Genomic DNA, 16,610 nt, shown 5'->3' on the forward strand with positions numbered 1-16,610 from the left:
TGGCACCATGACCCTCCTGGCCACTTGCTCCCAGGAGCCCAGCCTCTCAGGTGAGGACTTCTGTGCAAGGGTGTCAGGAAAAATGTGTACTTAGGATGAATGTTTTAACATGAAAAGCTCAGCTCATTCTTCACTAAAAACTTGCTTCCTTCCAGCAGCTGAACACAAACCCTCGCCAGCCTTATTGTCATTATCGCTGCTGGTATTAAGTCAGACTTCTGCTGTCTGTAAGTAACATCCAAAGCTTTTGTGTGGCAGATGATGCTGCTGCCAATCCAGTCTCACATACATGTCCATCACCTTCCAATGTGTGGAAATTCAGCTTGATTTCTGACCAGGATCTCCACAAGCAAACAAGTCTTATTTTAAAGAAAGGAATAAGCACTTGTGCTCAGTTTGTGTGTGTGCCAGCTTACACTGCTGAGGAATCCTGTGCTCAGCTTATCCCTGCGAGTCAAAGGAGGGAATCTGCAGCACCAGGGCAGACTGCACACACCAGCTTCATGTGTTTTCTTAAGAAAGTACAACTCTGCCTAAAAAAGAGTCGGATCTGTTGGCTCAGCTCAATGCTAATCTCAACAGAAATGGCGAAACACCCAAATCAAGTTGGGAATACAATTCAGCTCCTGACCTTCCAGAGCTTGTGCTCCCTTAAGAGGCACAAGAGAAAGGAGATGCTCATGGCCTACAGCCTGAGTGCTCTGGAGTGACTACATAAATTAAAAAAATATGTCATTTGTTGGGGATGGGGGACTTTCCAGGTTTGTTTTGGTTTTGGTTTTTTTTAAATTTTTCTTCTCAGGTACATAAACCTCAAATTTTCCTGCCAGGAGAAAACCACCAAATTGCTGTAGTGCTTCTGCCCTACACACCAGTATGCAGAAAATAGCAGCAGCATTATTGCATTGAATTTTCATTTCAAAGGAAATGGTGCACAGCAGATATGATGAAGAAATCCAGAGTTGTATTGCCACTATTTCTTAGGAAAAAGGGCTTATGAAAAGGTCAGATGTTAAGGTCTTGGAGATCAGTCCCCACACAAGGCTGCTCCTCTCTACAATAAAGACAGCTTAAGAATGTGAATTTATGGCAGGAATGGAAGGATTAAGTTTGTGGCAACTTCAACTGAACTTGCAACGTGGTGAAACATGGGGAAAAGAACAACAGAGCTAATTAGAGGAGCTGAGCTGTCAGAGCGCAGCAGAATGGCTCGGTGCCAACAAACAAAAGGAATGGGCTGGCAATCAGCAGGATCGATGAAGAATACTGCTTCATTAGGGCTGATAAAACAGGGAGAGACCGCGAGGAGAGCGGGAGAGGGGGCGACAGGCGGGAGGAACGAGAGCAGAGCGCCAAGGAGAGAGGGAGAGAGGAAGAAAGCAAAGCTGCTTAATTAAATGGGAGCTGGGAGCTGATGTGTAAAGCTGGCCTGTCAGCGTGCTGGGAACACTTTCACCTTTGGGGTGGGTGTGCTGCTGGGGAGGGAGAGAGGTGAGAGTTTGGGGTGGCTCCAGGGGGCCCAGCCCAGAGGCGCAAGGTGACAAAGCCAGCGGGATTTAGAGCGTTGTGCCTGGGAGCTCAGGGAAAAGCCAGGAATCCAGTCAATTCCTCGCTGGATTTGGAGTCTCACATAGCCACAGAGGCAAGGTTAAATGTTTATCAAATGCAAAATATCAAAGAAATCCAATTACATGAGCACACAGCCAAAAGAAAAAAGGTAAACTTCCAGGACAGAAGGGTTGAATGTGCTTATTACTGTTCCCATCAACTTAATGCATAATTACTATATTTTAACTTTTTCTAATTGAATAAAGTTTCCAAACAACCACTATTAATCCAAACAGACCTCCATTAATTAGAAGCAACAACCCTCTCTCTTTCATAATACCACCACCACTTATTCCAAAGCAGCAGAATGCACAGAACATCTCTGTTCTGCTTCCTTAACCTTTCTTTGCTCTGTGTTTTTGGCTTTATTATCAGCAATTACTCATATTGCAAGCACTAGTGCCCATGTATTCCTCCTTGCAGCACAAAGTATTTCTCAGGAATTCTGGTATCGTGGTCCTGGCTGGAAGAGCAGAGGGACCTGGTCACCCTTCAGTGCTTGTGTACAAGGCCAGGATAAATCACTCGCTGATACCCACCTCTGTAGGAGCTGCCAAGCCTGAGAGGGAAAAAGCAGCCTGCAAAAAGTATTATTTACACATACAGAAATGTGTTGCAACTACTAAAAGCCAAATAACAGTTCTGAACAACAACAAATTTATGTATATTTGATACAAGCATATTTTTTGGGATTGATTATAATAATTTACATTTATCTTGAATTTCCCCTTGATGAATGAAGCCTTTCTGTTCCACTTACTGACACAGCCAGAGGAATGCAACAGGAGCTTTCATTATTACATTTCCAACCTTTTATCAATCACATTGGGAGCAAAGACAGTCGAACCAACCATGTTTCAGTGAGGACTATTAATACCCCACAGCTGGGAGATTAAACAGTCTTAACAAGACCTCCACATAATAAATGACTCCACTTGAACAATCCAGTTCAGCAACTTTGGTACAGAGGAATCACAACATGCCCCCTCACACCTGCCAAACGTGGAACACAAGGGCATGGGAACACTTCAGGAAGCCCACAGCACAGGGAGAGGCTGATCCCAGTGAAACACATCTGGGAGGGTCTCCCATGCCCATTGGATTTAAGAGAACACATATAATTATAGTCAATGCTATTTTTTAAACACAGAAAACAGAAATCTTCAGGGGAAGAAATCCATAAAGATGACTCTATTAAGCTAAACACCCAGAGTTAAAGAGACGGAGGAGAAGAAACACATGCCACTGAAATGTCACACAGGAACATGCACCACAGATCAAAAGTTAAAACACACACCCAGCTGCACTTGTTAACCAGTTACCTGCTCATCCAAAACACATTTTAACAAGTTTTAGCAAGATCAGATTTGAAAACTTGCATCTCTCTCTTATGCATGTATGTGTATGGATAAGGAAGCAAGAAGTAAAATGATTTAGGGGGGAACTATATTCATAAAGCTGAATATAATCCTGAACACACACAAATATCTTCCAATGCTGTGACAAAAACCAACACTCCTCCTAAACTGATAATTCTTGCCTGTGTCTTTTAAAAAAAATAAACATCTGGTGTAGACCCAGTAGGGTGTCCAGTTTTAATGCCATCCTGCATAGTCCAGAGGTAAAAACTGTCCTACAGTGAGTGTTCTTGGGGAAAAACTGCTGAGATAAGGTGTCCCTACTAACACGTACAGGCACTGCACTGCCAGTAATTTCTGTGCAGTTCTTCCATGGAAGAGCCCCTTCCTCTGGCCAACCTGCTGGGCCTTCTTTTACACCATGGAATTATCCAGTGTATGTTCATCCATAACATGGCACCAATGTTCTACTGCTAAAGATCAACCTTGCTTTCTTCAACTCTATTCATACATGGAGAAGAACTAGGCATCCCAAATTAATGAAAAGCATAACGTGCAGAGAATGTATATGTCTTCAGACTTCTGCTTCCTTTCAGATTTGAGTTCAGTGCAAGTCTTCAAAAGCTCACTGGCTAAAAACTTCCGCCAGCCAGTCTAGCAGGGCTTTGTGTGTAAGAAACCACTGCAAAAGTCAAACCAGAGGTGGCCAGAGCAGCCCCAGTTACCTGCAGAGCTGCCCCAGAGCTGCAGGGCTCGCCAGAGAGAAGCAGAACAACCGCGGGTCCCAGGGCTGTGCCGCAGCAGAGAGAAGGCAGTTTAGGAGCATCATTCACACATGGCTTCTGTGCAGAGCTGGACAATCCAAACTACCAGCGTTTAGTAGTGCTACAAAGAGCGTAACTCAGGCAGTGTTAAGCTGTGGCAGTGAAACAATCCCAGCTACTCACGGGCCTGGAGGAGCGCTGGATCTTTGGGGGCGGTGGGCGCGGCGGGCGGAGTCTGTGCTGCTGCAGCAAAGTGGAGACTGCATTAAAGTCACCTGCATGAAACACCTCTGATGTCCTGGCAAAAGCAGCATCAGCATGTGACAGCACGTGGTTTACCTTCATACTCACCTCACAACATGCCATTTTTCTTACTTTGCTTTCCAAAGCAGTGACAAACCCCAGGGCACCCATGCCAGGCTGAACTCAGCTCCTGCCACAGCCCAGGCAGCAGGGACAGCACCAGACAGCCAAAATGGACTGACACAACAACGATGTTCAGGGTGGGTTCTTGCACCTCGAGGTCCAAGTGTTCTAGGCTACATTTATGCAAATGGAAACCAGGATACTCAAAAACACTTTCACTAAAATCTCAAGTGATTTTCATGCTTGTGAAAACTTACAGAGAAGGCCTCAAACCAGATATATAAGAGCAAGGAAAAAACCCCGATTCAGTTAAACTTTTCATGCACTTAAAGGTGAGCTTTGGTTCAGATCCTGTCCTGGGTTTTATTCCTATGTGACCAACAATTACAAGTCAGGCCTTAAAGCAACATGATGGCCTAGAACCCAAAACTACTTGTGTAAATATTATTTTAGTTCTGTGTAAGTGAAAATGAACATACTACAAATATTCTACATATTTATATTACAATAAACTATTCCTTTGCAGGAGCCAATATTTCCATATCCTTATCCTGTCACTAGATTATTTTTTCCAGCTGAGATTTAAATATCACATATGATTAAGCTTTCATCTCTGATCAAATAACAGTTCTATGTATTTCCACAATAAAAGACACATACAAATGCTGCTTTGGGAAAAGATTAAAGGTGTAGAAACTTTTTTGTCTCTTGGACTTCTAACAGGCATCGTGTTAACTCTCAGAAGTGTGACCTCAGTGCTTGTAGCAACACAGGCAAAGGCAACACTCCAATCCCAATTTCTGTTTCACTGCAGTGCTCCCAGCAGTGCAGTTTGTTGGGAGGTTTGTCTGTGCTGCACCCACAGCCCGTGGCTGAGCCTCAGGAGATGTCAGAGGGGGCAGGACAGAAGTGGCCAGGGCCAGCAGGGCTCCCTGCACGGGCAGGGCCCGGGCTGTGGGCACAGGCAGGAGCAGGGCGAGGGCAGGGGAGGCCCCACAGGGAACAGGCAAAGCTCAGCCCTTCCCAGAGCTGCACTGCCACTGCTGTCACTGCAGTGGGATAGGCAATGTTCAAACGCTGTTTGCTGGGAAGATACTGATTTGAAGTTAATTTGTTAATGCAGCAAAACACATTGTTTCTAAAAGGTCAGCAGGTGAAGCTGTGTTGGAATACCAACTTAATTACCTGGGCTGTAGGGAGGAATGGGCACCAACCAGCACATGGCTGCAGTGCTAAAAGCTGCTAAATTGCTGTTCCAGGTATGGTCCTAAATACATGTTCTATAGCTTTTTCTGTGAAGGGGAGAAATGTCTAAATTAGCACTTTCTCACCAATAGCTGTTTACCAGCATACCTTTTTCCTCTGGATATTTGCTTAATCATCTTGTTCTAAATACTTCTGAAGCAACAAGACAGAAAATTTGCAGAAAGCCATTTTTATGACTGCAGATCTGGCACTGCTTTGCTAATTATCAGACAAGTGACTTTAAGCTGTGAGACGCTGGAGCAAGGAAAATCTTACATTCACTTTTACACTATCCAAATATTATTTAAAAATTATAGATCCCACATCTCATAAAATAGCTATTATATAGGCAAGGAACTTTCACAATACAACTATTTAGAGTTTTATACCAGAGAAAACATTACAAAAGGATAATTTTTGGTCTGTGACATAACAGCTTGTGAGCAGAATATTATCTCAAACTAATTGTGGATGTGTTTTGAGGTGGTATTCAAAACACAGCCTTGTGAGTAAACCAGAGGTGCTGGTTCATGTGCAGCAACAAGTGCAACTGGAAGGAAATGCTTAAAGGAAACACCACCAGATGAGAACTGGTTTGTTGGCATGTGGAGAAAGAAGTGTTTCTCAATTAGCAGTGAGGGGGTTTCCAACAATTTCCATAGCAAAGCTCTTCTAGATGAGAATCTTATTTCCTTCCGAAATTGAGGACTGGTTTGAAAATACTTTGAAGTCAATCAGCCATGGGAGAGATGCCTTGTGCTGGATGAAGCCAGGCTCACACACACCAGGCTGCAGGAGACCTGAAGTGCTGACTTTGGGAGAACATGCTGGACTCAACTGAACACGCAATTAAAAAAAAAATAAAAGGAAGAAAATAACAACAGTGAAAAATGTGTGGTACCTAAAAAGATTGAGTAGAGAAAGCAGACGGAATCTACGAGGCAGCTGTTTTATTATCCAGCCAGATCCCTGCACAGCACACTCTGCTTGTTACATGCCCCCATATGTACAGCTCACAAACTGGGATGACAGGAACAGTGTATGCTTTACAGAATATATTTTTAATTTACACTCTGAAATACTTCAATGGAAATCTGCCGGGTCCTGTGATAAAAATAATCTCCATGATTTAAGGGATGCCTCATTCTTCAAGCCCCATTTGTAGATTGGGAGGTAGAACAAGCCTGGCACAGAGCCCAGGTGCTGCAGAGCACAGCTGACAGCCACTGCACACTGAGCTACCTGCAGCAGGTACCTCTGCCCACAGCAAACAGGTGGCTGCAGAATGCAAAATATTTAATTCAATTTAGAGTCACTCTGGTTCAAAGAAGCCTCACACACGTTGTTTCAGTTTTGCTCCGGTGTAGTGAGGCTCTGGATAACAAAGGATCATGCTGCAGACAGTAACTACACAAGGCAGGAGCAGGCCAGGGCTCTGCTGATCCCTTTTCCACCTGCTCTGCTCTGCTCTGCTCCTGCAGAGTTTCCCCAGCCTGATCCTCGCTGGGCCTTCCTTGGCAATTTGCTCCAGCACTCACCCCCGTTTGGGCACGGGATTCATCCATCACCATTCTCTACTCTAAACACACACCAACTTTTTGTTCTGAGAAGGTGTCAGAAAAAACAAAGAATTTTCTACACAAAGAATGGACTTTGAGTCCATTTCTTTGAAATACTCACTGTGACACAGAACTGTTCTCCTTGTCCTCTCAGGCCCTCTCACAACTGTCCTCCTTGTGACTTTGTATAATTTCTTGTTATTGCTTTGATATTTTGGCACCACTTTGCTCTTCACTTTTTGCACCAGATTTTTTGTGGACCCAGCAATAACAGCAGAACCCTGCACTGACAATACTCACTCCTCAGACCTAGATAGGTAACTCTGTGAACACACAGGGATGTTCCTGGTACTCCACTAAGCCACAAGGAACACATCCTATGGGCTCTGCACTGCACACTGGGCCTTACCCTGAAGCAGCACAACTTCATTTGCCCAGAAGGAGAATAAAACCCAGCTCTCTGTGAGGTTGCTGCATAATGACAGGGCCATGAAGGAAAACTCCCTTAACTCATCAAAGCAGGTCCTTTCTGGATTACAGCAAAACAGCAAGGAGGCCTTTTGTACAACTGCTCACAGAGGTAAAACTGGCAAGAGGTTGAAAGAGAATCTCACTGAGATGATCATTTTTCCTGAGGACTTCTTCCAAAATGAGGTTCATTTTGCTGTGGCTTGTTTTCATTCTGTCTATTCCTCAACATGCATGGATGGAGAGACATGTTGCAAAAAATCCCAGACCCCAGGAATATATTTATCCCCATGTGTTAAAGCCTATCCATCTACTACCTCAGCAGAGTTTAAAATCACAGCTAATAGGTTAACAACTGCTTTTCTTCTGCTTCAGATGAAGAATATCAGAAAGCTGGGGGAATATTCAGCTTCCCAATTTGTACTGACTGCTCAGTGCTACTTGCAATGTCTGTTTGACAGGACTGACATTTTGTACCACTGTGAGACGGGAGAACGTGTGACATTTTTATTCATGGTGGCGTACGCCCTTGTAATGATCAGCCCTGGTCGATGTGCTTGCTGCAGCAGCCCCGAGCCCTCGGAGAACAAACACGAGCCCGAGGTGCCAGCACTTGGGCTGCCTTATTAAACACCACCAGGATTCTAACGAAGAGCAACTGCTGGAAAATCTCACTGTCAAATCCTCAAGGACATTGTCAACATGGAACTAACTACATATATTTTTCACTTAAAATACTAGAAAATCCAGCAATGCAATATCAAATTTAAAGAAAAAAGCCACAGTGGTTTGTGTGTTTTTTAACTGGTCATTTTACCAGCTTTACATTGGCTTTCTGTGGTCCTGATGCTGGAATTCAAATCAAAGAGATCATGTAACCTACATGATTTAAAATGCTGGAAAACGGATATATCCCTTATTATCTCTTAACAGCTATTTCTCTCTAGCAAGTGGAATACTTGCACAGAAAAAAAAGAAAAAGAGAAAAGACATGGTCTCTCATTTAAGGAATTCTACAAACAGCAATGACTCTCTGCTTCACTCACCTTCATCATTCAGCAAGCCAGGCTGCATAACTGGGGGGACACTCTCCCCCACACACCCACAGAAGGACATGGATCCTCTGCCTGCAGCCTGGCACTCACAACTGCTTTATGTGGTATTCATCAGCCCAGCTCTGAAGGGCAAATCTAAAAAATGCCTGCCCAAGCAAACAGTCACAGTGGGGTCAGCATTTAGAAGAATTATACGTTTCATATATTCTTCCCCTTTAATCTCCTGGTTTAATCCAGTGGCCCAGAGGTCAATTCAGACAGTTCTGGCCTAACTGTACATATCTACTTCATCAGTAATACATAAGAAGCCTCTGGATGCTGATCTACATTGATAGAGAAGCAAGTCACCCATAAGACACTGTGGGCTCTCCTCAAGTTGTCAATCTAGGTGATTTGGGTAGCCTTGCATGTACTGATGTATTTATTTTCTATGTATGTATTATTTATAAAGCACAACTCTCCTTTCACATGCCAGCAGTGATGGACCAAGATCCTCCCTACAAGATATTTATGGGTTCCTCAGCAGAACAGGACTAACAAGGAGACTCTGCAGACACGTTACAGCTGCTGCTGCTGTCACAAGGCCTGGGAGGTCAGCTCTGCCAGCTTCCCTTCACACAGGCAGGCAGTGCAGCACCTGACACGCTGCACTCAGGGCAGCACAGTGATTCCAGCACTGGCTAAGGAGTGCTTCAAATACGAGACAGCTGGAAAACACTGAAAGCCACAGTCTGCAGTGTGCTTCTTCATGGCTGAACACACGTGCTGGGTGCAGTCTGGGGCCACAATCTCACTGCAAAGCATGAATTCCTGCACGGCACAGCACCAGGCCCCCTGCTGCAGTGAACCCAGCTGTGCCTGCTCCACTGGCATTGCTTTTGCTACTCTGACTAAGAACACTGTCCCCTGAGAACCTGATGGGACATGTGAGTGGTCTCAGGCAGACATTAGATGGACAAGTGCTTCTGGGCCAAGACATTTGTCTTTCTTGTGAGGTGACTTTTACCGAGCAACACTGAATTCCTTCTGGAAAGGAGCAGGCAAAGAAAGGAATGAGAACAAATGAGGGTAGAAGATATGCTTTCTGAAGACAAAATCATTTTAAAGAACTTAAACTTTTGCTAAATCCATAAAGAATCAAATGGAGAGAGGGAGGAAACCTCATGTGGCTCCAGAGAAAGGAAATGGGAACCCACATGCTTATCTGTGGGGAAGAGTGGAAGGGAGGCTCCTTTTCTTAATGAAGGTCCTGCTATTGTCCAGGCAGCTCAGAGTGGCCAGAGGAGGAGCTGGCTCTGCAACCACAGCATACAGTTACACGAATATTAGCAAATGAACTTGTTTTCCCCTTTCCCCTTTGGTTTCTACCTCAGTGGCACACAATGCCTGCTGGGATCCAGGGGAATCTGCTATTGTTCTGATGCACCTGGGTGTGAAGGGAGTCACAGGGTCTGGCAAAGGAGCCTTCCTCCCTTCCCTGCTTCATCCCTTTTACCCTGAGATAATCCCTCCTCTGCTGCCTCTGGCCTCAGTGATCCAGCTCTGCATTCCTGGAATGTAGCTGGCTGGTGTTCTCCCATCTTTCCCCTGACCTCTTAATGCCGTTTAATCTCCTGGAAGAAGAGCACTGCCCTGCCAAGCAGAGTTGTTTGTTCTGTGTGTCCAAGTGCAGGCTGTGACTAGGAAAAATGAACACGTTCACTTACAGCAAAAGGATTCAAAACAGCAAATAAGATGGCAATTTCCATGCTGTGGCCTGCAAGAGTTTAACAGCATCAGAATGAGCCAGGGAGAGAACTCAGAGAATCCTTTCCACAGTCAGACAAGCTGCTTCAGTACATCAGTGCATTTTCCATTTGTTTCATAGCTGTTTACATTAGTCCCCAGAGCACTGATTCTCTGTAGTTTGCATCAAGAGTGGAACATGATTGAATCTCTCTACTAAAGATATATGTGGAAGAGTCTTTTGTATTTTCTTAAGCTTTACACCTTTTGGTGCATAAATGGAATTAAATATCCTATTTGCTAGTAAATAAAAACAAGCCATAGGAAACATAAACCCAGCTAAGCTGACAAAAGACATTCTAATTATAACAGACACAATTAGAGAGCTGTACAGAACTGCCTGGATCACTCACTTCTAATGAAATTATTCCCTTTCCCAACAAGTCATGTTTCTGGCAGCTTATCATTTGCTAGTTTAATTGTACTAAATCAGGGGTGCTACTGACTGTGGAAGCTCCTAAGGAGGAATGTTCCTAAGTGTAGGTTTGATTTTGAAGCCTTTGGCTCATCCCGTGTACTCACACCACCTCTTCCAGACTGGAGGGAAGGCTGGGCACAGGTACCAATCCTGCCAAAGTAGCCCCAACAGCTGCTTGGACAAGGAACCTGCTCAAAACAGTCACCACGCCACAGTGTAGTGTTTACTCTCCAAACAGCTCAAAGACAACACAGACACGTGTTCTACCTGTCAGGTACAAGTGTGGACATGGAAACCAGAGCCCAAACCCCTGAGTCACAATCACCTGCATTGGTGTTCCACCCTGCCCCAGTCAGGGCTTACTGGGCTCCCAGTGCTGCCCTGCCTGGCACACTGGGAAGGATCCTGAGGACAGCTCTGGCAACTGAATATGCAGCATATGTTCAATGCTTCAAGGACATTTTGGTCAGCTTTTAAGACAACAAACCAGCAGAAAGCAAGTAATAGGACATTCGTAGAATCATCAAGGTTGAAAAAGACTGGAAAGATTGTCAAGTCCAACCATCAGCATGCTTGCTGAACCAGCACCACAAGACATGTTCTTTGTAGCTCGGGATCTTCCACAATAATTGACCTTACCCTTCCCCCAAACTCAGAGCACTACTCAGTACTACAAACCTTCCATCTGAATCTTGGCCTTGGCTTGAAAATTGCTCCCTCTTCTCCCCACCCACTAAACCCTGAGCTGCCTGTACTGCTCCTGCTCCTTGTTGAGTAGAGTTGTGCTGTCCCAGAGCCCGTGGCGATAGTTCCTCTATTTGGTTGATGCAGGGATCAATAACAAAGGCACGCCCTGGGTGAAGCATGTAAAGTCCCACCCAGGAAAAGCAGTGGTCCCACCCTCCCACGGTGGTGTCTCACTAAGAACACTCCGTTTAGATCTTTCCTACACTGCCCCAGGCTATCTGGCTAAAAATCCTTCTTTTCACCATCAAGGGGAGCTTTCCCACAATGTCTGAGTATTGCAGAAAGCATCACTGAAACAATTCCACAATAAACACGGCTCTCCAATGATGCCTGATCGCCACTCACCAAGATGAGCCAGGACATACAGAATCTCCCCCAGTCAGCCAATTACTGCCAAATTTCGGTGAGACATCAGCTGAGGGACTGTGCTTTTACAGGCATTTCAAGATATTTTACTGATATTTTTTGTAGCCGAACAACTGCAGATACACAACTGTGTTTGGAAAAGCCAGCAACTCCCTCACTCTAGGGTGAGAGATAATGAGTTAAAATTAAAGGTTGTTGCTGGCTCGCTAGCCCATCCCCCTTTAGCTAATCTGTCATGTAATGAAGAGAAGCACCCAGCACAGGACAGCTCGCTGCCGGCTCACTTACAGCGAGCTGATTAAGAATGTTCAACCAACAGCAGACTGCAGACCTTTCCGAGGAAAATAAATAGACTGTATGCAAATGTGTTTGTCACTTTGACAGCACGTCTCAATTAAAGGCCCGGAGCTGCTGCAGCGCTGCGGCCGGGCTCGCTGCACCGCGCCCCACGCCCCTGACCCCGCGCATGCATGCATTTTAAACCTCGCTGCCAGCCGCACAATGTGCGCTCCGAGAGAGCCCTGACAATGAGAAAAAAGCCTCTTTCATCCTCTTCAGTTTAGAAGAGCTGTGAATGCACAAACAGCCCTTATTTCAGAGTTCTTGTGCCTTTTTAATTGTTCCCACCTTCTGTATTCTAGACAGAGTTAAAAGTGACATTAAAATCTCTGCCTTTAATCACGAGTTAGAAGCCATCTCCCATTTATACCGTAAATGTTGCTGCTTTTTTCCTCCCCAAAGCCTTAATCTATATTTCATAAACCTGAACATCTTTTCCTTTTGAATGAACGTGTGATTTCATTTTTGTTTTGGCACTGGGCTATCGGGAAGAGCAGACCCGAGCCAGGACGAAGGCTGAGTCAGACAGCCCTACCACTGCTAAGTCACATCGGTTTTGGAAACCAACATTTCTAACGTGATGACAGCAATAAGCATTTAGCCAGCGAGCCTCTCCCCACAGCCAGGGGTAAGGACAGCTGATGTGTGTTTCTTGCAACACAGAAAAGTGATCATTAAAAAATTTGAAAGTGACTGGTAAAAAACCTAATGAATTTAAATTTGCACTTCCCACTCAAATATATATTTAATTAATCTACCATCATGTTTGAACAATCCATCATTCACAAAAATCTAAAGGAAAAACTGAAAATAAATTGTAATATGATCTGATTTCTGACTGCTTCAAATGAAATGTAACATGTCCCTGTTGGAGCTAGATGGCTGCATTCCTCCAGTAGCCCCAATTCCTCTCAACTGTAGTGGCACTGAAAGTAACAGAAAATAAATCTCTACTGAAAATATTTAATTGGAAGAGATTGATTTTCAAAAAGTCTCCAAGAACTTACTTTTAGCACACTGGTGAAACCACTGAAAAAATAAATGTAATTGTGAAATGATGCAGACAGCAGTGCTGTGAGCACTGATCAGACCTCAGGTAGCCCCTTCTAATACCTGAGCAGTCAGTGCAGCCACACCACTGGTTTCTATTCATAGACACTTCTCTAAAACAGGTTTGCTTCACATTTTATAATGTTTTACAATTGCTTTAAATGTACACTTTGCTGCCTTAGAAGAAATCAGATATTCCCTCCTGTTTTCTGGTCAGAACAGTGTAAAGAATAGATACACAGCAAAAGAAAAGAGAACGGTGAACACAAATCATGTCATTTTTTTGAGTCAGTCTGTAGTTAATAGGGAAACACTGGCAAACTGGTAATAAACACTGGATGTTTTTCCATGAAAATCACAGCAACTACAACATTTTCTAAATAGCTAGCTCTTCAAACCCCACCCCCAAACTCTCTGTTTTGCAGACATATCAAAAGAAACATTACATGAGTAACTAACGTGATCAGCTCAGCTGTCAATACTGAATACAGAGCACACTAACAAGCTATTAATTGATTTTTCCATCTTAGTTCATCGCATTTCATTTTCAGAGAATGTTCAAATGCTTTAATAGCTGGACATCCCATATTGACACTAATGATCTGGCTAGATAACAGGGGATGTTTTAAATTCTACACCCTCAGTCCTGAGAGCTGTAGCACCTTGCATGCTAAAACAGCTACAAAATAGTTTATAAAATTGCTACAATATTTATGCTTCCCCCCATTCACTCATCATTTATTTTCCTCAAAATCATCTGAATGAAAAGAATCTGCAAACCCCAGAAAAATCAGGTTTTAGAATCCCCTTTAAACAGACAGAACAGAAATAAAACTAAACTAGCATAGTTCAGTGATTAAAGATAATGAAGCATTTGGCGTATTTGTTATCATGACTTTTCTCGGAACTATTCTTGCTGAGTCACATGATTGAGAACAACTTCCACTAAGACCTACCTGACCAAAATGTACTGTGATTGGTCTTCTGTCCTCTCTTAATTTCGGGTCCTTCTTCTCAGCCAGGGGCGACGGTGCCGTCCTTGGCAGGGGCTCCTCGGGCGCTGCCGAGCAGCCGTTCTCAGCAACGTCCTGTGTGGTAGGAAAAGGTGAATAGCATGGCCAGGAACACTCCTCAGACAGGGGAAGGTGCACAAAGGAGACACTACAGGATAATGCTGACTAACAATTTGGATGTTAGGGGGAAGAAACACCAAAGTACAGAAAAGAAAATATCATTAGAATAAAGCGTTTCATTCATCAGAGCTTGTACACAACCCCTCTCTCCTCCCAGTACCAGTGGTGCAAACGGGACATTCAATAAAATGTCTGACTTGAGCACGCAAAAGCCAGGAAGTGCATGTGGAGAAACAAACCATAGCTCAGATTTTCTATTTTAGAAATGAACTCAACAGAAGAGCAGGGACAGGGCATTCTGCTTATTGTAAACCTAAATGAACACAGTAATTCCATTAACGTACTGCACAGAATTATCCATAGCAGAACAATTACTGGTGGAAGTGGCAAGGAGAGATGGAACTCAGAGCTTAGTTAGCTTTGCATTTCATCTTGGAGCCTGTGTGCACTGAGTATGCCTCCAGGAGAGGGTACAACACCAAGGGCTGCCTGGCAGAACACTTTTTGTTTGCTTTGACTTTAGTTCTCATCTCCAGAAGTGAAGTGACCCACCAGCCCAGGTTAGAGGACTTAGCAAGTGCAGGGTGTGTAACACAGGTTTTGAAAAAGACAAAGGCCTGCAGACACCAGGAATCAGAGAAGGAGCAAAGAGTTTGAAAGTGAGTTGAGAAACAGTCTGCAACGCAGTGGGCCCCGAACCTCACATCTCTGCAACAATGCCAAGGAAATAATGCTGGGCAAATATGGAGAGAAGGCTGCACAGGCTGGAGCTCTGCAAGGCTGACCTGAGGGTGGCTGCTGCCACCGGCAGGGCTTTGATTCCCTGACCTCTGGCACGGCCCGCAGCCCCCGGCTCGCTCAGGTACAATAATGAGCCGTGTAAGCTGATGGCCAATTAGAAATGGTTCCTTTGGACACACACTGACCTAATGTGTTTAGGTCAAATGAAACAAAAAGCTGGATGGACTTTCTAAGGGGCTTTGTCTGCTCCACAGAGAAGCTGAGACCCCTCTTTAGATCCAGCTGGTAGAGCAGTGGTTCCCCAATACAGCATAAGGATCATGGGGAATTAACAACTTGTTAAGGTCAAACTAGAGAGAAAAACTTTTTCTTCCCCCCGCCCTTCAGCTGCACAATGCCACCTTGTCTTGAAAAGGTACAACAAAGTCCTCGGAATTAGTAACAAAGAGCCCCAAAGCAAGGCACTGGCAGGAAACCTGAGTGTCTGTCAAACTCTACTCCAGCTCCAGACAGCACCGAGCCTCCAAGGGACCTCCTCAGCCCGGGACTCACGCAGCCCATGGCTCACACAGCCCATGGCTCACACAGCCCCTGGCTCACACAGCCCATGGCTCACACAGCCCATGGCTCACACAGCCCACGGCAGCACCATTCCTTGCAGTGAAACGAAACACAAACCCTGTTTACCTATTCCCGTGGGGTGGAGGCACACTGAAGGTGCCTGGAGCTGCAGAGCTCCAGCACGCCCAGGGCCAGCCAAGCTGTGCTGAGCAGGGGCTGCTCCCGGCCTGCAGAGCTCCAGCCAAGGCAGCACACGGCTGGGAGGCAGGGCAGAGCCAGGCACCTCCCAGGCAAACCCCCAAAAAGCCAAAAACAGGACACAAAAGTTGGGACATGAGGGGAATGGGAGGAGATGAAAGATAGAGAGATTAAGCCATTAAGCAAAATCCCCTCAGATGTGTAACGATCACTGCAAATCCTTGAGCTTTTATTGCTATAGATTGCCCCTACTTCTCTGATGATATAATTGCATATAAAAGATAACATGTTCCTAAAGCCTACTTCCACTGAGTTGGGTGCACAGACTTCCAATGAAACCACTATATATTTTTTTATAACTGCTTAATAAAAGATGAGAATTAAATTATCTGATTCCTCTCTATTTTTTCAACATCCCCAAAAGGCAAACAAATCATCAATACAGCTTCATTCATCAAAGCAAAATCTGCTTCACAAAAGTTTGTTTTCTGTCTTCAATGAAAACACATTGGAGTTAAAAAATAGTGAAATCTGATGTTATTTTGTAATGGACTGCAAACACTGGCTAGAGAGGAGCAAAACACATTGAGTGTCTTGAACATTGTGCAGGTTGTGTTATAAAGCTCTAAATGAGTTGTTTCTAGAATACCAGGCACTAACTAGAGCCACACAGGGCTCTAGTAACTAAAATAATGCTGAATATATTAATGCCAAGTGCCCAACCATTTATATAAATTGTCTTAGCCAGAGCTGTCAGTAAGTTCCATTCTCCTGGCTGAAAGTTGAGGACGGTACCATTCATATTCCTCCCTCTTCCTAATTCTATGCAGTTAAGCTTCAAATGAGCCA

At 44.5% G+C, this 16,610-nt stretch overlaps 1 protein-coding gene across 4 annotated transcripts in view; it reads right to left on the bottom strand.

The window, feature by feature from the left end:
* Nucleotides 1–16,610, bottom strand: part of DENND1A (DENN domain containing 1A) — a 150,238-nt gene that overhangs the window by 10,041 nt on the left and 123,587 nt on the right. For 2 of the 4 annotated variants that reach the window (XM_064393757.1, XM_064393755.1), the window contains exons 19-20: nucleotides 14,085–14,216; nucleotides 3,914–3,973 (exon numbers count right to left, since the gene is read on the bottom strand). In XM_064393757.1, the coding sequence (XP_064249827.1) occupies nucleotides 3,914–3,973; nucleotides 14,085–14,216 (192 nt within the window). The remainder of the gene's footprint in view (nucleotides 1–3,913; nucleotides 3,974–14,084; nucleotides 14,217–16,610) is intronic. The other 2 variants (XM_064393754.1, XM_064393753.1) reach the window with 1 other exon arrangement.

Source organism: Passer domesticus, chromosome 18 (assembly GCF_036417665.1).
Source record: "Passer domesticus isolate bPasDom1 chromosome 18, bPasDom1.hap1, whole genome shotgun sequence".
Classification (NCBI taxonomy): Eukaryota; Metazoa; Chordata; class Aves; order Passeriformes; family Passeridae; genus Passer; species Passer domesticus.